The 26,352-nt window shown below is 42.6% G+C and overlaps 1 protein-coding gene across 1 annotated transcript; it reads right to left on the bottom strand.

The window, feature by feature from the left end:
• Positions 1 to 1,092: 1,092 nt before the first annotated feature.
• LOC141092258 (uncharacterized) lies at positions 1,093 to 24,514 on the bottom strand. Its single transcript, XM_073578279.1, has 3 exons — positions 24,408 to 24,514; positions 11,419 to 11,952; positions 1,093 to 1,572 (listed from the first exon to the last, which is right to left on the bottom strand). Exons 1-3 carry the CDS (start codon positions 24,460 to 24,462, stop codon positions 1,436 to 1,438), a joined length of 726 nt encoding a protein of 241 aa, XP_073434380.1. The 5' UTR covers positions 24,463 to 24,514; the 3' UTR covers positions 1,093 to 1,435.
• Positions 24,515 to 26,352: the final 1,838 nt, after the last annotated feature.

Below are 26,352 nucleotides of genomic sequence, written 5' to 3'. Positions count from 1 at the left end.
ATCCTTCAAATGGAACATGAAAACCCATCTTTTCAGGAAAGCTTACAGCCTGCAATGACCATTCTGCCTCCTCACCACCGCCCGAGCCACCACCTCAAAACCACCAGAGCTGCGGCACCCCCAACCTTATGTCTCTTCCCCATTATCCCATAGAATGTAAGTCCGCAAGGACAGGGTCCTCTCCCCTCTGTGTCAGTGTCATCGTAAATTTGTTTACTATTAACGATATCTATAACTTTGTATGTAACCCCCCACGATGGAATTAATGGCGCTATAAAAATAAATAACTTTTATGGATATTGGCTCCTTCCCAGAATATTAACATCAGCCATCGGCTTTCCCTTTGCTGATTATTAAAATTATGTGGGAGCCCATGCAATTTTTTTTTTCACTGGGATCTGACTCTAAAGTATCCTCTGCACTTTCTTATTCAGCAAGCAATTCTTTCCTGCTGCTCTGCCAGGTAGTGTATTCCTGCTCATCTCTGGTTTATTGGACCTGGAATATGGCCATTGAAGCCTAGGGAAATATACAGATTGAACTTGTGGTCAATATACCTAGGGAGACTCTTCCTCGGTGTATTGTCTAACTACTTGGGATATATCCCTGCCTTTCACATGTTCATTATATTGCGGCATGTGCATCTATTTTGCATGTTGTCAGCAGCTTATTGATACGGATGCATATCCTATAGAACTTGCCTCAATTTATCTACAGGCTTTCTTGCTCTATTTTGGAGCTTGGCTCCATATATGACTTACATTGTTTACATATCGGGGGCGTTTAATCATTGTCATGTTTCTATACATGATTTTCAGTGTTTTTAATTTTGCTGTGTCTTCAAGTGTCTAAATAAAGTTTAAATTTTATATATACTGTATATATATATATATATATATATATATATATATATATATATATAATTGTGTCAGAAGTGCACCCCATTATTCATCTGGTCTTTTCTCTTCAATTCAGTTCTTGTTGCACCCTACTGTGCTATTTATGGTTTCATCATTATTATGTTACTCATGGTGAGAGTGCGCCTTTTTCCTTCCCACAGCTAAAACATCAACCAACATCCAATAAGGTTAGTATCTTTTTCGGTGTATAATAATACATTTTCTTAAGGTCACTGACAATGTACAGCAGGTCATGTAAATATAAATTGCTTTTTTCCCCACTTCATTAAATGCCCACCAGTAATCACTATAAAAAAAACCCTCCAATATTAAAGTTTCCCAAACTTCTTTTCCATTCATGGACATTATTCTATACTTATGCCACATTATAAGCAGCAAAAATATAAATTTGTAAAATAAGAAAAAATATGGAATAATAAGGTCTTTGTCAGTCACCTGTTGTCCACCAGTAAATACAGGCGTACATGCTCATTCAGATGACATCACGAGCATTAATTAATGATCACCTTAACAAGTCATAGCTTTGTGTCTCCTTCTAGTCCATTTGCTTCTACGTCATACTTGTGAAATTCATTCTCGATGACGTAAACGGAACAGTCATTGTGGGCTCTTTTCTTTCTCATGAACACTGCAAACTGGTAGAGAAGGGCACCTAGAAAAAAAAAAATGAAGGCATATGCTGAAAAACTGTAATTGTCTCTTTACTCTGCACTCATTACCTGTATTAATTGCACCTGATTGAACTTGTTACCTGTATAAATGACACCTGTCCACACACTCAATCAATCACACTCCAACCTCTCCACCTTGGCCAAGACTAAAGAGCTGTCTAAGGACACAAGGGACAACATTGTAGACCTGCACAAGGCTGAGATAGGCTACAGGACAATAGGCAAGCAGCTTGGTGAGTAAGCAACAACTTGTCACAGATATTAGGAAATGGAAGAAACACAAGATGGCTATCAATCTTTCTCGGTTAAGGGCTCCATGCAAAATCTCGCCCCATCGGGTAAGGATGTTTCTGAGAAAGGTCTGGAATTATCCCAGAACTACACGGGATGACATGGTCAATGACCAGAAGACTGCTGGGACCACAATCTCAAACATTTTTATTAGTTGACGGTGAGGAAGCGACAGCTGACGTTTCGGCCTGACAACGGCCTTTATCACATAGTCGCTGTAATAATAAAATATATAAAATCAGAATCAAGGAATTATATACATAATTTACAAAATATATAGAGAAATGTATCACAAAAGGCGTTTAAATGATATAACATCTGCCATAAGATCACTCAGGGATATCGAGTCAATCTAGTACAAGGTAAAAGGAAAAAGACATGGCGGCACAAATACTACGTATGGAAATTATTGCAATGGAGTCATACCACTTATAAGATGAGGGTCTGTGGTCACCAGGTAATGGGTGTCACTGCTAGACATTATTTCGCAAATGTTTGTGGATAATCCTATGGATGAGGGTAAAAGAAGGTATGGTTAGATAGGTTCCTGAGGTTGTTAAACCCTTAAGAGAGTATATAGATGTAACAGTGGTAAGGGAAAACAATATTAGAGTTATTCAGTAGCACTTTAAAGTATATTTATAAGGGTGGATAGTAGAAAGGCATCTTCAAGTCTGATGCAATGGGAGGATTGAGTACAACTGATTGCTATAGTTATAGTGGCTGAATAGTAGTGTGACTTATATATCTAGCACGTAGAAAAAAATCAAGCGTTACTTTATAACCTAGTGACACATAAGCCCTGGTAATTGTTCAAGGTGTAAATGGTTGTGTTCAGGAAGCATAAATAAATGTGATGGTCAGTGTAAAAATGAAGACAATTGGATACCGAAGTGGCCAGTGATCCTGATTCCTGAGGAGCCAACGTGGAGCAAGTATGCCAGAGCTGTATAAAATGGAAAAGTGTCTAAATAAATATCAGGCTCCATATAAAATCGTAGGTGGTACAGCGGTGGTCGCTTTAAGGAGTAGTACTTACGATCATTGGTGGCGCAGTGGAGGAAGCAGGCACCGCCATGCCTGAGCATTGAATGAGCGCAGAGAGAGCGGCGGCGCTTCTTAATGGTGCACAAGCTGGTCACATGATCGGATGTGAGATAAGACGCCGGCGCATGCGCAGTAAGGTGCCCAGCGTGTCGCCCAGCGGGGAAAACCACCAACAAAATGCTGTGGAGTGTCCACGCATGCGCAGTAAAGCGCAATCTGTACCAATAGCTACAGGAGGGCCACCAGGGCTTGAGAATAGCGTCTGACAGTCCCCTTGTATGCAGAGTAGTGAATGGGGACATCGCAGGGAGTCATTGTTGGGCTAAGCCCTGTATAGAGGAGAATAGTGGGGCAAAAGCACTTCATGACACAGACAATAATCAGAAACATGGAATGACAAAAATTGACAATGAAGAACTGTTTGTACATAGGATATAAATGTGACAATAATTTTTTGTAGGAGTCCAAACTGAAGATGAATATAAAGAGAAGGAAAGTAATCAAATAAGGAGGGGGAAAAAATAAAGAAATGAAAAGGAAAAAGAGAGTCTTATAAGCTACCTGTAAAAAAAAAGAGTCAGAACTGATTATGAAATGAAAAAAATAAAATGAAAATGAAATGATGGTGCAAATCAAAATATGAATCAAATAAAATGGGATAAAAATGAAAAAATGGAAATGAAAAATAGGAATGAAATAGAAAAATAAACAAGGAAATTTCCTTGTTTTTCTTTTTTTCATTCCTATTTTTCATTTCCATTTTTATCCCATTTTATTTGATTCATATTTTGATTTGCACCATCATTTTCATTTTATTTTATTTTTTTTTTCATTTCATAATCAGTTCTGACTCTTTTTTTACAGGTAGCTTATAAGACTCTATTTTTCCCTTTCATTTCTTTTTTTCCCCCTCCGTATTTGATTACTTTCTTTCTCTTTATATTCATCTTCAGTTTGGACTCCTACAAAAAATTATTGTCACATTTATATCCTATGTACAAAGAGTTCTTCATTGTCAATTTTTTGTCATTCCATGTTTCTGATTATTGACTGTGTCATGAAGTGATTTTGCCCCACTGTTCTCCTCTATACAGGGCTTAGCCCAACAATGACTCCCTGCGATGTCCCCATTCACTACTCTGCATACAAGGGGACTGTCAGACGCTATTCTCAAGCCCTGGTGGCCCTCCTGTAGCTATTGGTACAGATCGCGCTTTACTGCGCATGCGTGGACACTCCACAGCATTTTGTTGGTGGTTTTCCCCGCTGGGCACCTTACTGCGCATGCGCCGGCGTCTTATCTCACATCCGATCATGTGACCAGCTTGTGCACCATTAAGAAGCGCCGCCGCTCTCTCTGCGCTCATTCAATGCTCAGGCATGGCGGTGCCTGCTTCCTCCACTGTGCCACCAATGATCGTAAGTACTACTCCTTAAAGCGACCACCGCTGTACCACCTACGATTTTATATGGAGCCTGATATTTATTTAGACACTTTTCCATTTTATACAGCTCTGGCATACTTGCTCCACGTTGGCTCCTCAGGAATCAGGATCACTGGCCACTTCGGTATCCAATTGTCTTCATTTTTACACTGACCATCACATTTATTTATGCTTCCTGAACACAACCATTTACACCTTGAACAATTACCAGGGCTTATGTGTCACTAGGTTATAAAGTAACGCTTGATTTTTTTCTACGTGCTAGATATATATGTCACACTACTATTCAGCCACCATAACTTTAGCAATCAGTTGTACTCAATCCTCCCATTGCATCAGACTTTAAGATGCCTTTCTACTATCCACCCTTATAAATATACTTTAAAGTGCTACTGAATAACTCTAATATTGTTTTCTCTTACCACTGTTACATCTATATACTCTCTTAAGGGTTTAACAACCTCAGGAACCTATCTAACCATACCTTCTTTTACCCTCATCCATAGGAATATCCACAAACATTTGCGAAATATTGTCTAGCAGTGACACCCATTACCTGGTGACCACAGACCCTCATCTTATAAGTGGTATGACTCCATTGCAATAATTTCCATATGTAGTATTTTTGCCGCCATGTCTTTTTCCTTTTACCTTGTACTAGATTGACTCGATATCCCTGAGTGATCTTATGGCAGATGTTATATCATTTAAACGCCTTTTGTGATACATTTCTCTATGTATTTTGTAAATTATGTATATAATTCCTTGATTCTGATTGTATGTATTTTATTATTACAGCGACTATGTGATAAAGGCTGTTGTCAGGCCGAAACGTCAGGTGTCGCTTCCTCACCGTCAACTAATAAAAATATTTCACTTTGAATACAATCAACGTGTGCAGTGACTCTATATTGAATCTGGACTTCTGGGACTATTGGTTCCTTTTCACTAGCACCGTATACTTAAAACCCTTCAGTCGAGTGCTAACCATCCCTATATCTACTGCATCTAGAATTCTAGATGATCCAGAGGAGGCATGGGAGAAGGTCAGGTGGTCAAATGAGACCAAAATAGAACTTTTTGGTATCAACTCCCCTTGCCATGTTTGGAGGAGGAAGAAGGATGAGGACAATGCCAATAACACCATCCCAACCGTGAAGCATTGTGGAGGGAAACATACTTTGGGAGTGCTTTCTGCAAAGGGGACAGGACGACTGCACCGTATTGAAGGGAGGATTGATGGGGTCATATATTATGAGATTTTGGCCAACAACCTCCTCCCCTCAGTAAGTGTGTTTGAGACTTCCCTGCAGAGTTCCGATTTTTAGAATTGAGCAAAAAGATTAGATTTTCAGAACACTGGTTCAGGAGCCACATTGCTTATATATGGCTGCTGGTCCAAAGCCTTTGAAACTCTTCCTAGTTGCTGGCATTCCCTGCTCATCTGATTAGTAGGCCCATCACAAAGTCATAACAGGCTAAGGCCTCACTCACAAGTATGATTTTCGCATACAAGTGCTATCCATGGTTTTCAGTATTGCCCAGGAGATAATTACTGTACATCACCTGTACAATACAAGGGAAATCCTGAAAACATGACCTGTTGGTGGGCGTTGAGGACTGGAGTTGGGGAACCCTGGTCTAAAGTCAAGAAGGAAGATGGTCTTTCCTATCCATGACAATGTCCAAAATTTAAACCTGGATGAATGAGAATTACCAGAAAGAAAACTGAACATTCCAGGTGAGATGAAGGATTGCTTTCCCCTAGATAAGGACGTCTCGAAGTGCTGGACTGAAATCCCTAAAGTGGATATCCAGGTGACTAGGATAGCCAAGAAAACTACGTTACCCTTCGAAGACTCCTCTCAACTTGACCGACTTGACCGCAAGATGGACAGCTTATTGGGGAAGTCCTGGGAAGCATCATCAACCTTAAAGCCAAATGTCGCATCCGCCTGCGTTACAGGTTGCAACAACTGGAAGACCATATTAGGAGTGACACCCCGAGAGAAGACGTTCTGGCCTCTTTATCTCTCCTACAGTAAATGGCTGGTTTCCTTGCAGACGCCTTTGCAGACTCAGTTGGCATTGCTGCAAGGACGTCGGTACTCTCCAACACCACCCGAAGGGCACTGTGGTTAAAGATGTGGAGCGGTGACATCCTATCCAAATCTAAACTATGCTCTATTCCCTTCACAGGTGAATACGTGTTTGGTCCTGCACTCGACGAATTACTGGAGAAAGTAACCAACAAAAAGAAAAATCTTACTGAGCCAAAAACACTCAAGAAGAAGCCATTTCGTCCACCTCAGACCCCGCAATACCGAGGGAAAGGTAAAACCAGACATTGGAATTACCCAAAAGGAGGTAAAGGAAGAAATATCTTTCAGATCCCCCATTCAGATGGGAAATTACGCCAAACCGGTAACGTGCAGGTTTTCAAGCTACTTCTCAAACTGGCAGGAGACAACATCAGACCAAAAAATCCTGGACTCAGAAGGGGAATAAAAATAGAATTTTTCTCCTTTCCCCCACAAAAGGTGACACATCTTCTATCTTCAAGGCATCAGAAAAGCCGAGTGGGGTTACCGGGTCATCATCCATCTGAAATGACTAATCCAGTACATTGTGTATCGTCGATTCAAAATGGAGTCGGTAAAAACTACAATACCATTGATCGGGAAGAACTTTGCCATGGCCACCCTAGACCTCCAGGAGGCATACTACCATGTATCCATCCATCCAACCTACCATTGGTATCTGAGATTTGCAGTAGCTCTAGGCAAGGAGATATGTCACTTCCAGTTCAAGATACTCCCCTTCGGCATATCATCAGCACCCCGAACATTCACAACGATTATGGTGGAAGTTTTATCCTTCTTCAGGAAAAAACATCTGCATCGTCCCCTACCTAGATGACATTCTCATTATGGCTCCTTCCAGTACCACTCTAAGAGGGCATCTCCAGTCCGTCCTATATACCCTAACATCTTTAGGCTGGGATATAAATCAGGGAAAATTAGCCCTGAGCCCATCAACCAAGAAAGTCTTTTTAGGAATTCTTCTAGATTCCCAAAACCAGAAATCCTTTCTTCCACTCACTAAGCAAATAGGAGTAAAATCAAGGGTTCGGACCCTAAAAACCCTGAAGAGGGTGACCTTAAGATTTGCGATGTCAGTACTGGGATCGATGACTTCATGTATTCAGGCAATTCCCTGGGCCTAAGCTCACTCAAGGATACTCCAAAAGTTTCTCCTCTCCCACTGGAACGGAACCCCAGAGACACTCTGTACAAGAATCTCTCTTCCTCAACATGTAAAACTGTCCCTCAACTGGTGGCACAGCCGAGAGAATCTGGCAAAGGGAATACCGTGGATCCAATATCCAATGTCGTCAATTACAACAGACGCCAGCAAACGCGGTTGGGGAGCAGTGACATCTCAGGGAGTCTTTCAAGGAATCTGGTCCAAAAAGATGAATGACCAGTCCTCCAATTTCAGAGAATTGAGAGCAGTAGAGGAGGCCCTGAGGGCAGCAAAACCAATAATCCAGGGAACTCATGTCTGAGTTTACGCCGCCCACATGACCACCGTAGCCCATCTACGTCATCAGGGCAGCACAAAATTCAAGAGTTTGCATCAGGTTTCGGCAAGGATTTTTTGTTGGGCAGAATATTACCTCCTGTCTTTATCGGCTCTCCATCTAAAGGGATCCGACAACATCGAAGCAAACTTTCTGAGCAGGACAGATATAGACCCAGGGGAATGGAGCCTCAATGTTAGCGTATTCCAGGATATAACCAGAAAATGGGGTCTCCCGGAGGTGGACCTATTCGCAAACTGGGGAAATGCCAAAACAGAACATTATTTCTCCATAGGTCCAAACAAAACCCAATCAAGGGTGGATGCCTTCGCTCACCCTTGGAGCTTCAAACTAGCCTACGTATTTCCTCCAATTCCGTTGTTGCCAAAGACTCTGCAAAAGGTCAGAACAGACAGGATCAAAACCATCCTGATCACACCTCTCTAGCCAAAGAGGAGCTGGTTTGGAGCTCTGAAACTGATGAACTCAGAAGACCCTATGACCGTGCATCTGGACCACGACCTTCTACATCAGGGTCCCATTTTTCACCTGGCTCCCCACAGCCTACGCTTGGCAGCCTGGCTTCTGAAACCATAATCCTGAGAGCCAGAGGCCTCTCAGATGCCGTTATGTCCACTTTACAAAAAAAGTAGAAAACAGGTATCTATTCCAAAGTGTGGAAGACCTTCTCGAGGTGTTATGGATCCACTCTCATCGATCCTTTTCACCCTGACATAGCAAAAATCCTAAACTTTCTACAAGATAGCTTATCTAAAGGACTAAAACCAAGTACCTTGAAGGTCCAGGTTTCAGCTCTGAGCTCCTACTTCGATCAGAACCTGGCAGACCATCGATATCCATCCATAAGGAGATATCCATAAGGAGGTTCATGTTGGTTGCATCCAGAATCCGTCCAAGAAAATCCAACATTGTTCCATCTTGGGATCTGAATATAGTACTGAAAGGTCTGACTATTCCACCGTTCGAACCTATAGACCAGATCCAGATAGACAACCTATCCTGGAAAGCAGCACTACTTGAAGCCATTACAACGGCAAGAAGGGTGGGCAAGATTCAGGCCCTAGCCATCAGTGAGCCTTAGCTAAAAATTCTGGACGACAGAATAATATTCCGCCTAGACCCGTCTTTTTGCCTAAAGTGTCATCTGACTTCCACAGGTCCCAAGAAATAACTTTACCCTCCTTCTGTGACAATCCAAAAGATGAGAGAGAAGCAGGATTTAGTTCTCTGGATGTTCAATGGACTGTTCTCTTCTACTTGAATCAAACAAAACCTTGGAGGAAAGATCAGAATCTTTTTGTCAAGTATGGTGGACCAAACAAGGGGAAGAAAGCCTCCAAGAGCTCCCTGGCAATTTGGATAAAAAAAAGTAATCATGGACACTTATAGAAATCAGGATTTATCTCCTCCTGAATCACTAAAAGCCCATTCCACTAGAGCTTTCGCCGTCTCCTGGGCAGAAAGGGCCAATGCGTTCTATCGAGCAGATTTGCAGAGCTGCTACCTGGTCCTCGGTCCATACCTTCACTAAGCACTACAGATCAGATCTAATGTCTGTAAGAGATCTAGCTTTTGGCAGGAAAGTCCTGCAGGCTGTTGTCCCTCCCTAGCCATTATTCTTTGGTATTTCTCCTGTGTGCCGTCATGGAGGGGATTAGAGAAAATAGAATTGCACTTAGCGGTAATTGGGTCTCTAAGACCCTCCACGACATAACGGGTAATTTCCCCCCTAATAAGTTATGTTCGATTGATTCCCTAGTGTAAATAAAAACCTCAAGCATTCATCCTGTGTGGCCCACTGGGGATTGAGGGAAGGGGAGGGCTATTTAAACCTCTTGTTTACTGTCCCTAGTTAGGATGGGGAGGCAACCTCCTGTGTGCTGTAATGGAGGGTCTCAGAAACCCAATTACCAGTAAGTGTAATTCTATTTTTTGCTCCCCTTCTTCCGACAACCATAACTTTTTTATTGTTCCATCAATATGGCCATGTGAGGACTTTTTTTTTGCGGGAGGAGTTGTACTTTTGAATGGCACCATTGATTTTACCATATTGTGTAGTGGAAAACGGGAAAAAAAATTCCAAGTACAGTGAAATTGCAAAAAAAAGTGCAATTCCACAATTGTTTTTTGAATGTTGTTTACCATGTTCACTAAATGCTAAAACTGACCTGCCATTATGATTCTCCAGGTCATTACGAGTTCATAGACACCAAAAATGTCTAGGTTCTTTTTTATTTAAGTGGTGAGAAAAAATCCTAAAATTTGAAAAAAAAGTCGCCATTTTCCAAGACCCGTAGCGTCTACTTTTTTCGGCATCTTGGGCTGGGTGAAGGCTTATTTTTTACGCGCCGATCTGACAATTTTATTGATACCATTTTGGTGTAGATGAGATCTTTTGATCGCCCATTATTGTATTTTATTGCCATGTTGCAGCGACCAAAAAACGAAATTCTGGCGTTTTGATTTTTTTCTCACTACGCCGTTTACCGATCAGATTAATTCTTCATGTATATTGATAGAGCGGGTGATTCTGAATGCGGCCATACGAAATATGTGTATATTTGATTTTTTTTTATTGTTTTATTTTGAATGGGGCGAAAGGGGGGTGATTTTAACTTTTATATATTTTTTTATTTATTTAATATTTTTAAGAACATTTTTTTTCTACTTTTTACTTGCTTCAATAGTCTCCATGGGAGACTAGAAGCTGCCATCATCCGATCGCTTGTGCTACATAGATGCATACATACGTCACAGAGGTGACACCGAGACAACTGTATATACAGTACAGTACATCACAGAGGAGACACCAAAACTGCAGTATATAGATTACAGAGAAGCCACAGAGACTGCTGTAAATAATTACAGAGAAGACACTGAGACTGCTGTATATACATCACAGAGGAGTCACTGGTACTGCTGTTTTCAGCAGTGGGACGGGAGCGCACAGTTTTCTAACTCCACCCACAAAGTTCATCCTGGCTCTGGCCAGCTACAGAACGTAATCCTTCATGCGCCGCAGCGCTTAGTAGTGAACACTGTGTGCACGTATTCGCAATGCAAGGAGGGATTAAAATGCCACTGGCCCAAGCATTGTAGTTCCCGGAAATGTACCCGAGAGACAGAGAGAAGGACATTGCAAGGCATAAATGCCCCACGGGCAGGATGTTACTTGCACAGAAAATATGAGAAGAAATAAATGCTAGAGTGCTCATTATGGAGGGGCAAATCGTAGAAGAAAATATCCCCAGGTCATCAGTGACTACCGCAGGCTCTAGCATGCTCACTAAAATTAATTAATGGTCATAGAATGCAACATGCAAAGATCTTGCCATGATTAGTAGTAGGGAATATTACATCTTCAGATAATCCTTTAGATATGGGTTTACGTAGTTTTACTTAATATTTGTTAACAACTTAATAAAATATTTTCTACTTGCCTAATATAATAGTAACAAAAACCACTCCTATGGCAATAGCTAGGACTTCTGCACTTTTCGGTCCAGTGCTGCAATCTGTTTTGTCCATCACATCAGTGGTCATGTCGGGAGTTATTGACTGCGTATCAACAGAGTGAAGGCTTGGATAGAAATGCTTGTGGTTATGTATTTCTGTCTCAGCGTTGCCCCCTGAGTTATTCTGAACACCACCAATAAGGACTGTAGTACTCCATGAGCTATTGGGGCTGTGGGTTTTAAAAATATCGTTGTCTAGAGTCGCTGGATAGTAAGTTGGGGCTGCAGACAATGTGAGATTGTTCTCTTGAAAATCTGTAGCAAAATCTGATTCTTTCGGTGTATTTGTTTCTTCCAGTGAATCGCTCTTCAGGGTACTGAGGGACTGATAGGTTTGGAGTTCAGAAGCTTCTGTTTGTGTAGTTGTGCGAGTGACAGCTCCTCCGGTGATTAACAGCAATATGTCCGCAGCAGCAGAATTCATGGGAAGAAACCATATGGCGATGGCGCTCAATAAACCTGAAAATGTAAGATTGGACAAAATGAATGACTGAAACAATTTTACTATCACTTCAGTAAAATGCTCAAGCTCAACTCTACTACCGTGACTGGTTAGTCTTATATACCTTGCAGAATATATGTTAAAGGGGTTTTCTGCTGTTCAAAAAAGCAGATCTTTTTGCCCTTGGGTTGTATCTGGCAACACCACTCTTGCCCAAAGGATGTGTTTGTTAAGGGCCTGTCACACTAAGCGATATCGCTAGCAATATCGCTATAACGTGACGCTATAGCGATATCGCTAGCAATATCGCTGTGTCTGATACTTACCTACAACCTGCTTCCCCGCTGGTTATCGCTGATCGCGCGAGAACTTCCAGGACTGTTTCTCGTCGTCAGCTTCCTGCGGCGCTTCCTGTGGAGAGACGAGCGAAGAGCGTGGAGCCGGGCGGGAGGACGCAGGATCGCCTAGTGTGACAGGTAAGTAGCGACCCCTGTCCCCAGCGATGTTGCTGGTGAGATCTGCCTGTGTGGCAGCTCACTAGCGACCACTTAGCGATGTACCAGCGATCCTGACCGCGTCATATCGTTGGTCGGGATTGCTGGTACATCGCTAAGTGTGACAGTACCTTTAGTACAGCTTATCTTGATTCAGATTAGCAGATTAGAGATGCAGTTTCAGGCATGGCTACTTGACAACAATGGCGTGTGCTGTTGCTAATAAAACAGCTTCAACTTTTTCTTATTTCACATAACACACTTTATTGCAGGATTTGTAGGCTGTCTAGTGATGTGACTGCTCACCAAACCATCAGGATCGTCGTTGGACATGAGCAGGGCTGCCACTAGGAATTTCAGGGCCTCCTTGAGACTCTGCCCAGGCTCCACCCCAGCCCAGCCCTCCACCCCTCGAACTATCCACACTCCCACCGCTCTCTCTTGGAAAAACTCCACTTCTCACCAATCACACATTAACAGTTCCCATCTCCAGATCACACACATAGCCAGCAGCTCTTGTTTTGGCCAAAAGATTTTTTAAATCTGCCACCACAACAAGGTAGACTCTTTTGGCCAGGCCCTACTCTAACCTATTAAACATTTGTTAAAATATCCAATACAATTTAGGTATATTTTTAATTTATTTTTAAATTTTTACAATGACCAATAATATCACATCCAAAGGGATAAATACCACCGCACCATATCCAGACACCATATTACCACCACATGGTGACAATACCACGTAACATAGTAACATAGTTATTAAGGTTGAGGGGAGACTTTAAGTCCATCTAGTTCAACCCATATCCTGTCCTAACTTGCCCTAACATGTTGATCCAGAGGAAGGCAAAAAAAAAACCATGTGGCAAATAGTAAGCTTCACATTGGGGAAAAAAATTCCTTCCCGACTCCACATACGGCAATCAGACTAGCTCCCTGGATCAATGCAATATTAAGGAAACTAGTGTATATACCCTGTAATATTTTACTTTTCAAGAAAGGCATCCAGTCCCTTCTTAAATTTTAGTAGGGAATCACTCATTACAACATCATATGGCAGAGAGTTCCATAGTCTCACTGCTCTTACAGTAAAGAATCCACGTCTGTGAGTATGCTTAAACCTTCTTTCCTCCAGACGTAGAGGATGCCCCCTTGTCCCCGTCACAGGTCTAAGAGTAAAAAGATCATTAGAAAGGTCTTTGTACTGTCCCCGCATATATTTATACATTGTAATAAGATCACCAATAAGCTTTCGATTCTCCAAACTAAATAGCCCCAAGTGTAATAACCTGTCTTGGTATTGCAGACCCCCTAGTTACCTAATAACCTTGGTCGCTCTTCTCTGCACCCGCTCCAGTTCAGCTATGTCGTTCTTATACACCGGAGACCAGAACTGTACACAGTATTCTAAGTGTGGTCGCACTAGTGACTTATATAGAGGTAAAATTATGTTCTCCTCATGAGCATCTATGCCTCTTTTAATGCATCCCATTATTTTATTTGCCTTTGCAGCAACTGCCTGACACTGGCCACTAAATGTGAGTTTGTCGTCCACCCATACACCTAGGGCTTTTTCAGTAACTGTTTTGCCCAGTGTTTTACAATTAAGCACATAATTATACATCTTGTTCGCTCTACCCAAGTGCATGACCTTACATTTATCCCCATTAAAGCTCATTTGCCATTTATCAGCCCAAGCTTCTAGTTTACATAAATCCTCCTGTAATATAAAATTGTCCTCCTCTGTATTGATTACCCTGCAAAGTTTAGTGTCATCTGCAAATATTGAAATTCTACTCCCTATGCCCCCTACAAGGTCATTCATAAATATGTTAAAAAGAAGTGGGCCCAAAACTGACCCCTATGGTACCCCACTGCTAACCGTGACCCAGTCAGAGTGTGCTCCATTAATAACCACCCTTTGTTTCCTATCCCTGAGCCAGCTCTTAATCCACCTATACATATTTTCCCCTATCCCCATTGTTCTCATTTTATGTATCAACCTTTTGTTTGGCACCGTATCAAAAGCTTTTGAAAAGTCCATGTACACCACGTCCACTGCATTCCCTTGGTCCAGTCCGGAACTTACCTCTTCATAAAAGCTTATCAGATTAGTCTGACAGGAACGGTCCCTTGTAAACCCATGTTGATATTGGGTCATAAGGTTATTCTTCTCCAGATACTCTAGTATAGTATCTCTTAGAAAACCCTCCAGGATTTTACCCACAGTTGAGGTTAAACTTACTGGCCTATAATTTCCAAGTTCAGTTTTTGTCCCCTTTTTGAATATTGGCACCACATTTGCAATACGCCAAAAGTACAAGGAACAAATACAGCCACACCATGACAAGACCACATATTACCATCAGTGACAGAATAATAGCACATACAAGGGACAAATACCACCGCACCATGCCCAGACCACATATTACCACCACATCGTGACTGAATACTACAATACTGACCATTATTAAAAAAAAAAACCCATAATACTATCACCATAAGTTCCATTATACACAGGAGATCTGCACTTAGTATGCAGTGTCTGTGTACAGGTAATACAGTGATCACCAGTGACATTATACACAGGAGCTCTGTATATAGCATCAGTGTACAGGTAATATAGTGATCACTGGTGAGATTGCACACAGGAACTCTGTATATAGTGTATAGTGTCAGTGCACAGGTAATAGTGATAACTGGTAACATTGTACAAAGGCACTCTGTATATAGTGTATAGTGTCAGTGTATAAGTAACACACTGACTCGCCAGTGATGTCTGTAGGTGAAGTCCTTCAGCTTCGCTTTTCATCTGTCATCCAGCACAGACCGCCATCACGTCTTCCAGCCAGGGCTCGTCTCTGCTTGAAATAACACAGTTATCTAAAGCTCCACATGCAGAACACATTATTTAATTTTTTCCCAACTTCTACACTACACCAGATGAAGAAAAAAAGGCGACATAGTGTCGCCCTGCACAGTATCAGGACCTCCCCCCATTTAAAACAGTATCCTCAAAAAATAAAATAAATATATCACTGCAGTAATACTATCCCTTAATTAGCTCCTATGTTAATAATATCCCCCATCCTGTCTCATTCCTGGCTCCAGCCATATTTTCTCTCATCCTACCCCCATATGATCTCCTGATCCTGCCCCTTCCTGTGTCTTACTGTCACATTCTGAACTGTGCCTCACATTCTGCCCCCTCCTGTGTCTCACTGTCACATTCTGCCCCCGTGTCCATTCTGCCCCCTCCTGTGTCTCACTGTTACATTCTGCCCCATGTCCATTCTGCCCCCTCCTGTGTCTCACTGTCACATTCTGCCCCCATGTCTCACATTCTGCTCCTCCTTTGTCTCACTGTCACATTCTGCCCCCATATCCATGCTGCCCCTCCTGTGTCTCACTGTCACATTCTGCCCTGTCTCATTCTGCCCCCTCCTGTGTCTCACTGTCACATTCTGCCCCCTCCGTGTCTGTCACATTCTGCCCCCGTATCTCCTATTCTGCCCCCGTATCTCCTATTCTGCCCACTCCTGTGTCTCAGTCACATTCTGCCCCCGTATCTCACATTCTGCCCCATGTCCATTCTGCCCCTCCTGTGTCTCGCTGTCACATTCTGCCCCCTCCTGTGTCTCACTGTCACATTCTGCCCCGTGTCCATTCTGCCCCCTCCTGTGTCTCACTGTCACATCCTGCCCCCGTGTCTCACACTCTGCCCCATGTCTCACATTCTGCCCCCATGTCTCACATTCTGCCCCTTGTGTGTCTCACTGTCATATTCTGCCCCGTATCCATTCTGCCCCCTCATGTGTCTGTGTCTCACTGTCACATTCTTCCCCCTCCAGTGTCTGTCATTCTGCCCCGTGTCCATTCTGCCCCCTCCTGTGTCTCACTGTCACATTCTGCCCTGTGTCCATTCTGCCTCCTCCTGTGTCTCAGTCACATTCTGCCCAGTGTCAATTCTGCCCCTCCTGTGTCTCACTGTCACAATTTGCCCCGTGTCTCACATTCTTTCCCCTCCTATGTCTCACTGTCACATTCTGCTCCCATGTCTCACATTCTGCCCCCTCCTGTGTCTCACTGTCACATTTTGCCCCCGTATCCATTCTGCCCCTTCCTGTGTCTGTCACATTCTGCCCCCGTGTCTCACATTCTGCTCCCGTGTCTCACATTCTGTCCCAGGCCCCTGGATTGCCACTTTTAATAAAAGTAAAAAAAACCAAAACACGTTCTTCTTACCTTGCCACGCTCCTGTGGCGAAGCTTTCTCCACGCAGCTGAAGTGCACACTCGCCAGTGAATGACAATGATGTTGGATGCCGGCAACGTGCGTGCTGCGCCTGACATCAGCTGCCAGCCTCCGATTGCTGGCGGCTGTTAACTATTGACATGCGGGTCCGGGCCCGCACGTCAATAGAGTTGAACTGCCGCAGCACCGCTAGGGCCCGGTTTAGCCTGCCGGTAGGGCCCTGTGCGGGCCCCTCTGCCCACCAGGCCCCATACGCCAGTCCAGTCAGGGCAGTAAGGCCCTGATGGCGGCCCTGGACATGAGCATTAGTAAATTATCAGTGGAAAGGTGAGTATAACTTTGCTTTTTTATTTTTTGGTGAATAAATGGGTAAAAGTGGGTTGGGGAGTGTTTATTTCAATTAAAGAACTTTACTCTCGCCCAACATCGTTGCTTCCATTCGCTTCCAAACTCCTGGAACAGCACGTCCACGCTGAACTTTCCTCCCACCTATCATCTATCTTGCTCTTTGACAATCTACAATCTGGGTTCCGCCCCCATCACTCCACTGAGACAGCCCTGACCAAAATTACTAACAACCTACTTACAGCCAAATCAAATGGACAATACTCTCTACTCCTGCTTCTAGACCTGTCCTCTGCATTTGACACAGTTGACCACTGCCTCCTACTACAGATCCTCTCCTCTTTCGGCATCAATGGCCTTGCCCTATCCTGAATCTCCTCATACCTTTCCAACCACACATTTAGCGTCTCCCACTCCCACACCACCTCCTCATCCCACCCTCTCTCTGTTGGAGTCCCCCAAGGCTCTGTTTTAGGACCCCTACTCTTCTCAATCTATACACTTGGTCTGGGGCAACTCATAAAGTCCCACAGATTCCAGTACCACCTTTATGCTGATGACACTCAGATCTACCTCTCTGGCCCAGACGTCACTTCTCTGCTGTCCAGAATCCCAGAGTGTCCATCAGCCATATCCTCCTTCTCCGCTTGCTTCCTCAAGCTCAATGTGGACAAATGTGAACTCATCATCTTTCCTCCATCTCACAGATCTTCCTTACCCGACCTAGCTATAACAATTAATGACACCACACATTCCCCAGTACCGGAAGTCCGCTGCCTCGGAGTAACCTTTGACTCTGCCCTGTCCTTCAAACCGCACATCCAAGCTCTTTCTACCTCCTGTCGCCTCCAGCTCAAAAATATTTCCAGAATCCGTCCTTTCCTCAACCCTCAATCTACTAAAATGCTTATGCATGCCCTCATCATCTCCCGCCTCGACTACTGCAACATCCTTTTCTGTGGTCTCCCTGCTAACACCCTCGCACCTCTCCAGTCCATCCTTAACTCTGCCGCCCAACTAATTCATCTCTCTCCTTGCTACTCCTCCGCTTCTCCCCTCTGCAAATCTCTTCACTGGCTCCCATTCCCTTAGCGTATCCAGTTCAAATTACTAATACTGACCTACAAGGCCATCTATAACCTGTCTCCCCCATATGTCTCTGAACTAATCTCCTGATACCTTGCCTCACGTAATCTCCGGTCCTCCCAAGACCTCCTTCTCTCCTCCACACTTATTCGCTCCTCACCCAACCGCCTCCAAGACTTCTCCCGAATAGCCCTATTCTCTGGAATTCTTTGCCCCAACAAGTCCGACTATCAACCACATTTGGATCCTTCAAATGGAACCTGAAAACCCACCTCTTCAAGAAAGCCTACAGCCTGCAATGATCCCGCTACCTCTTTCTCTCTCACCACTACCAGTGATATCACCTCAACCAACACCGGAACTGCTGCAACCCACCAACCTACTGTCTCCTTCCCCACCGTCCTGTAGCATGTAAGCCCGAAAGGACAGGGCCCTCTCTCCCCTCTGTATCAGTCTGTCATTGTTAGTTTGTTTACTGTAAGTGATATCTGTAATTTGTATGTAACCCCTTATGTACAGCACCATGGAATCAATGGTGCTATATAAATAAATAATAATAATACTCTGTCTGTGTCTTCATTAAATGTGACTATTACCCCACTTTGCACTGCAGCAGGGCAAGTGGGAAGAGTGAGAGACAGAATTGGCACATCCAATTTTTGGGGCCCAAGTCCTTTTTCTAGGATATTAATATCAGCTCACATCTGTCTTGTTTAGCCTTTGATGGATAGTAAATATAGGCAGGACCCCACATCATTTTTTGGGGAGGTACCCCCTTATAATAACCAGTAAAGCCTAATCAAACAGCAGTGGGTACAGAAAGTATTCAGACCCCTTTAAATTTTTCACTCTGTTTCATTGCAGCCATTTAGTAAATTCAAAAAAGTTCATTTTTTTCTCGTTAATGTACACTCTGCACCCCATCTTGACTGAAAAAAAAACAGAAATGTAGAAATTTTTGCAAATATATTCAAAAAGAAAAACTGAAATATCACATGGTCATAAATATTCAGACCCTTTGCTCAGACACTCATATTTAAGTCACATTCTGTCCATTTCCTTGTGGTCCTCCTTGAGATGGTTCTACTCCTTCACTGGAGTCCAGCTGTGTTTAATTAAACTGATAGGACTTGATTTGTAAAGGCACACACCTGTCTATATAAAGGCCCCGTTACATTTAGCGATGCACCAGCAATCCCGACCACGATATGACCCGGTCAGGATCGCTGGTGCATCGCTAAATGGTCGCTAGTGAGTTGCCAAACAGGCAGATCTCACTAGCGATGCAGCAGCGGTCAGCGGTCGTACTCACCTGTCAGACGTGGCGAGGGTGACAGTCTTCCGCCTGCGTCCATGGCTCGCTCGTCGGTACTTGCATTGATTCTCATGATAGGTTGTCCGTATGTATTCATGATATAAACCCATCCAGCTTACCCAGGTCCTATTACCTGTTGACCCTACACCCACCCCCTGCCTACTTTCATACTTCCTCCTCTTATATCTTTTATGTCTTTGTCTATCTTTTGCATAATGTGTTTCAATTGTAATCTTTTGCAATACATGTTATTTCTTATTTATTTAATGTGGCTTGATAAATAAATAACAGTACTCCACTGTACGTATACTCTTCTGATATTGTGGGAAAGCGTGACACCATTCTGCACTCGGCCTCCTTGTGTTTTTTGATTACCATTTTAGTACTTCTCTGACCTGTTGAGGGCAGAGCAAAGTACTGCAGTGCGCCGTCCCGCAGGTGAGTATAACAAGTTATTTATCTTCTCTGACAGGTCAGGTAGATGGCAGATATACAGCATTATAGAATGCTGTATATCAACCTCTAAAGGTGGTGGCCTTACTTCATATCGCCAAAACTGATGACAGGTTCTCTTTAACATCAGCTCCCCAGCTGTCGGCTTTCCCTCAGCTGGTTGTGAAAATTTCAGTACAGATAATTAAGCATGCAAAGCACTAAGTGGAAATCACGCTCAAATTATTTCTATCTATCATGTTCCTCATTATCTATCTCAATTTTTGAACATCTTTAATTTCTATACGGCATTTAATTCTATGCCTGTCACAATGACCACACACGGACGTCACATACAGTTGTGGCCAAAAGTATTGACACCCCTGTAATTTTGTCAGATAATACTCAGTTTCTTCCTGAAAATTATTGCAAACACAAATTCTTTGCTATTATTATCTTCATTTAATTTGTCTTAAATGAAAAAACACAAAAAGAATTGTCCTAAAGCCAAATTGGATATAGTTCCACACCAAACATAAAAAAGAGGGTGGACAAAAGTATTGGCACTGTTCAAAAAATCATGTGATGCGTCTCTAATTTGTGTAATTAACAGCACCTGTAACTTACCTGTGGCACCTAACAGGTGTTGGCAATAACTAAATCACACTTGCAGCCAGTTGACATGGATTAAAGTTGACTCAACCTCTGTCCTGTGTCCTTGTGTGTACCACATTGAGCATGGAGAAAAGAAAGAAGACCAAAGAACTGTCTGAGGACTTGAGAGACCAAATTGTGAGGAAGCATGAGCAATCTCAAGGCTACAAGTCCATCTCCAAAGACCTGAATGTTCTTGTGTTTACCGTGCGCAGTGTCATCAAGAAGTTGAAAGCCCATGGCACTGTGGCTAACCTCCCTAGATGTGGACGGAAAAGAAAAATTGACAAGAGATTTCAACGCAAGATTTTGCGGATGTTGGATAAAGAACCTTGACTAACCTCCAAACAAGTTCAAGCTGCCCTGCAGTCCGAGGGTTCAACAGTGTCAACCCGTACTATCCGTCGGCATCTGAATGAAAAGGGACTGTATGGTAGGAGACCCAGGAAGACCCCACTTCTTACCCCGAGACATAAAAAAGCCAGGCTGGAGTTTGCCAAAACTTACCTGAAAAAGCCTAAAACGTTTTGGAAGAATGTTCTCTGGTCAGATGAGACAAAAGTAGAGCTTTTTGGGCAAAGGCATCAACATAGAGTTTACAGGAGAAAAAAAGAGGCATTCAAAGAAAAAAACACGGTCCCTACAGTCAAACATGGCGGAGGTTCTCTGATGTTTTGGGGTTGCTTTGCTGCCTCTGGCACTGGACTGCTTGACCGTGTGCATGGCATTATGAAGTCTGAAGACTACCAACAAATTTTGCAGCATAATGTAGGGTCCAGTGTGAGAAAGCTGGGTCTCCCTCAGAGGTCATGGGTCTTCCAGCAGGACAATGACCCAAAACACACTTCAAAAAGCACTAGAAAATGGTTTGAGAGAAAGCACTGGAGACTTCTAAGGTGGCCAGCAATGAGTCCAGGCCTGAATCCCATAGAACACCAGTGTAGAGATCTAAAAATGGCAGTTTGGAGAAGACACCCTTCAAATATCAGGGACCTGGAGCAGTTTGCCAAAGAAGAATGGTCTAAAATTCCAGCAGAGCATTGCAAGAAACTCATTGATGGTTACCGGAAGCGGTTGGTCGCAGTTATTTTGGCTAAAGGTTGTGCAACCAAGTATTAGGCTGAGGGTGCCAATACTTTTGTCTGGCCCATTTTTGGAGTTTTGTGTGAAATGATCAATGGTTTGCTTTTTGCTTCTTTCTCTTTTGTGTTTTTTCATTTAAGACAAATTGAATGAAGATAATAATACCAAAGAACTTGTGATTGCAATCATTTTCAGGAAGAAACTGAGTATTATCTGACAAAATTGCAGGGGTGTCAATACTTTTGGCCACAACTGTACGTACACGAACCACGGATTTCACCAATACTGCTTTTTCCAGTATCGGAACCCCTGGACGTGTAAAGGAAGCATTAGGCCATGTTCACTCGTTTAGTATTTGGTCAGGATTTTACATCAGTATTTGTAAGAAAAAAATTAAGAGTGGGTGAAAAATGCAGAAGTGGTGATGTGTTTCTATGATACTTTTCCTCTGATTGCTCCACTCCTGATTTTGACTTACAAATACTGATGTAAAATACTGACCACATACTCAACGTGTGAATGTGGCCTAATGGTTAAAATATCTCGATGTAAACGTTTTTGTACACTATTTTTAATCCAAATTTTTTTAAATGCATTACTAGGAGATTTAGAGTGCAGTCAGACTGTTGTATAACATGGACGATGATCGCATCGCAATGCTCTGTGTGTGGCTGTCGATTCTTCTGACCTGAGCATGACAGATTGATGTATTTCTATGCAACTGTCATGCTCGGGTCAGGAGAGCCACTGGCCAGTCCAAGCATTGCAATGTGATTGTTGTCTGTGTTATACGGCATTCTGACTGCGCACTTAAAGTCCTTGTAAAGTCATATATTCCGTTCTGCTGCACCAAGCAAACCCATAAACCGCACAACACTAAGCCACTTTAGCAGACGGATATTTGGCATTGTTCAGATAATGAAAAAGATTTGTAGAAGAATCCCTGATATTTTGGCCTGGGGTGAAATGTAGTTTTGCATCATTTTACTATCAAGCTACATTTTTTCACTGGTGCGTGATGTGGTAATAGCTATACCAAAGGGATGCTGAAATAATTATTTGTACCATGATAATAACACTTTAAAAGGTTTTCTACTTTTAGCAAAGTGGACCCCAGAGACTGCTAGATATGTAAAATAAAGCCAGCTGGTACTCGCCCTCCCTTGATCCAGAGTTGGCTTCCCTGTTGCTCCGGCCTCTGTGCTTTTGCTGCAGCAGTGACATTATGTTAACGGTCTGCAACACCACTGCAGGCAATCATTGAACTCAGCAACTAATGCAGTTTACTTTCTTAGAGCTGTTGACCTCTGTGATTGGCTGCAGTGGTGATTAGCTCTGTCGTCAAGACGTCTTCGCTCCAGCCATAGAGACGGGAGAAATGGTGAAGAGTTGGAACGGAGAAGAGCGAGTGCCCGCTGGCTTCATTTTACATTCCTACCAGTATCTGTAAGAAAAACCCTTTTAATGTAACAGTATTTCAGTACTTGCAATTTCTACTTAAAAAATGGATGGAACATTACTTGCAATCAAGAGTTGATCGGATAATTTTCTCACATGTGTCAAATTCATCATTTTGGGCTTAATAACATTTTCTCTGGGGATCCACAGTGATCAGGTGATCAATAGGGCCCCTTCATTTTACCAAGGCACTTACCTTGTCTTTATTGGTGTCACTCTAACATTTACAGGACCCGTATAACAAATACAGTATATATACTGCTCAAAAAAATAAAGGGAACACTTTTCCATTTGCAACAGGCTGTTTGTGTTCCCTTTATTTTTTTGAGCAGTAAATAAAATAGAGTTTGATTCTTACATCTATCTAGGTAATTTGGTTGAGTCCAACTATACAAGAACCAGAATTATACCAGTGGCTTAAAGGGAACCTGTCAGCAGGATTGTGCTCAGTAACCTACAGACAGTGTCAGGTTGGCGCTGTTATACTGATTACGGTATATTAGATCTGGGTTGATGAAATCCGTCTTGTGGTTGTTGTGTAATCTTTATTTTCAGTTTTGAGTTAATGATATGCTCATGCTCCGGGCGGCTTGTGGGGGGGGGTCTTCATGTGGCACTCTGATTAGCTATTCATAATGAAGACTGCTGACAGGTCACTGATCCCTATTTTACATACTGAATATTATGTTTTGAAAAAAAAAAATCACATTCAGCAGGCATGGGGCGGCGCTGTAGCATGATGCATGTATAATGTCCATGTAATCATTTTATTTGGTGATATATAAGTATTCAGAAAAAAAAATCTCTCAAAATGGCGCCAGCCGCACCTATTGCCGATCCGATAGATGCTACTGCGCAGGCACGGCCGCTGCCATTTTTAGAAATACTATTTTTTCCTCAATAGATGTATGTCATCAAATAAAATAATTCCATGGACATTATACATGCGATCATGCTACAGCGCAGGCCCCACCGCCGGCCCCTGCCTGCTGAATGTGATTTTTTTTTTCAAAATATATAATATTCAGTATGCAAAATAGGGAGCAGGTCAGTGAGGGATCAGCGACCTGTCAGAAGCCATCAGTAGGAATAGCTAATCAGAGCACCACATGAAGACCCCCACAGGCCGCCCCGGAGCACGAGCATATCATTAACTCAAAACTGAAAATAAAGATTACACTACAACCACAAGACAGATTTCATCAACCCAGGTATCATTGTAATCAGTATAACGGTGCCGACCTGACACTGTCTGTAGGTTACTGTGCACAATCCTGCTGACAGGTTCACTTTAAACAAGTAGGCACTTTCTAATATATATCAGGGGTTCTCCTCCTGTTTGTACAACCTTCCTCAAAGATTGCAGAGAGATCTTTTTCTTGCTTGTGACTAGACCAGTCCATCAGCCTTCTCTAGGCGTCCGTTCACACAGCCCGGCCAACAGCACTAAATGACTGCCGATCAGTAAATCTTTACTGATCGCAGGTCGTTTACATGGGCAGGTCAAAGTAAATGATGCAAGCTGAATAGTCTGCAATAGATCACTCAATGCGCACAGACTGCCATGGTTCTCAGCAATGTGACTCCTGTTTACACAGAATGCTTTTTACACAGATTAATGATTTTACGCTGCGCAAAAGTTAATTTCACCCAATGAACGAGAATTTTGCTCATTCATCTGGTGATCGGCAGTCTGTTTACACGGCAAGACAATTGTGAAACATTCACTCTTTTTCACGATTATCTGTCGGTGTAAATGCAGCTTAACTAAAAAAAATCATTTTTCTTGGGATACAGGAAACCATAGGTGTTGATACCAGGAGGTTGACACTAAGACCATGTTCACGTGTTCAGTATTTGGACAATTTTTTACCTCAGTATTTGTAAGCCAAAATCAGGAGAGGAACAATCAGAGGAAAAAAGTATAATAGAGACATGTCACCACTTCTGGATTTATCACCCACTCCTGATTTTGGCTTACAAATTCTGAGGTAAAATACTGACCAAATACTGAACATGTGAATGTGGCCTAAAAATTATAATTTAAAGAAAATAAGTCTGCTTCTCCTCAGCAGACGACACCGACCTACTTTTCTCACTAACTGAATAACTTAATGCCAGTAGCTGGGTGTAAATCCAGCTTTTTACTTCACTTTGTATTTCTTAGGCCATGTGCCCACGTATGCAGAAAATTTCTGCATGAAAACCGGACTCCTTCCCAGAAAACGCGCGTTTTTTTTGCGCAAAAAACGTGCGTTTTTGATGCGTTTTTTTCCGCGCATCCCCAGACATACAGAAAATAGCTAAAAACGCGGACTTTTCCACAAAATTAATGAGCATGCTGCGTTTTTTACCGTGAAGCTTTTTTTTGCGGAAAAAAACGCATCAATATGCACAAAGTGCAAAATGCATTAAAATGAATGGGATGCTTCTTTTGAGCAATTTTTAAGCGTTTTTGCCGGTAAAAAAACGCTTACGTGGGCACACAGCCTTAGTGTTATCTTCCTGGTGTCCCCCAGTGAAGGCTACGATAAAGGAGTTTTATGATTAGTCCAACTGGATCAGTCAGAAGGAGCAGGCATGTTTAAATACAACAAGCTTGGTCTCCATCCCACTCTATATGAACCTAATACAAGTCTTTTTCTGGTCCTTCTACAAACAGTGGGTTTCTCCCACATTAGACTGTATATGGCTATCTTTACTTCATTGGTTTGAACTGTTTGGTAGTGTTTCTTCTGTAGTGTTACTTCTTCTCGAGTGCTGATCTATGAGAACGGCATCTCCATTCTTTTAACAGATGGGAGCTCTGGAAATGGAACCTGCACGCCTCAGACATCTCTGGTACATACTTTTGATATATGACACAAATGCCTAGAATGGAAATTAATGTATTGTAAGCCTTGGGAGTGGTTCAATATGATATGGTTTCCCTTAGGGAGCAGTAAGAAGGCCGTATAAACCGGACCGAGATCGGACCACAATATTCGGACTGGTCATGTATCTCCTGACACCAGCACAACAGCTGCATGAAAATATGAATCATTCTTGCCAGTGAGAGGGAGAGCCAGTGGCCAGTCCAAGCATTGTGGTCTTACTTTGCCCTTAGGGTGGTTTCGATTGTGAATCTGCTTTAGACCTTCTCCAAGTCATATCTCTTTTTAGTTCTTCTTGGCCAGACAGTGATTTTTATGAATATTTATTACAAATGTTCCTTAGTATTGCTTACAGTTTGCTTTTCATGGTGCACTAGTTCGAGCTTTTGCATTAGAATGGTTTGTATTACTATTTTATGT

The sequence above is a fragment of the Dendrobates tinctorius genome, unplaced genomic scaffold, assembly GCF_039654945.1.
Source record: "Dendrobates tinctorius isolate UK_male_01 unplaced genomic scaffold, ASM3965494v1 ptg000003l, whole genome shotgun sequence".
NCBI lineage: Eukaryota > Metazoa > Chordata > Amphibia > Anura > Dendrobatidae > Dendrobates > Dendrobates tinctorius.
The sequence above is the reverse complement of the archived record's forward strand: the minus strand, read 5'-3'. Positions and strand labels throughout refer to the sequence as shown.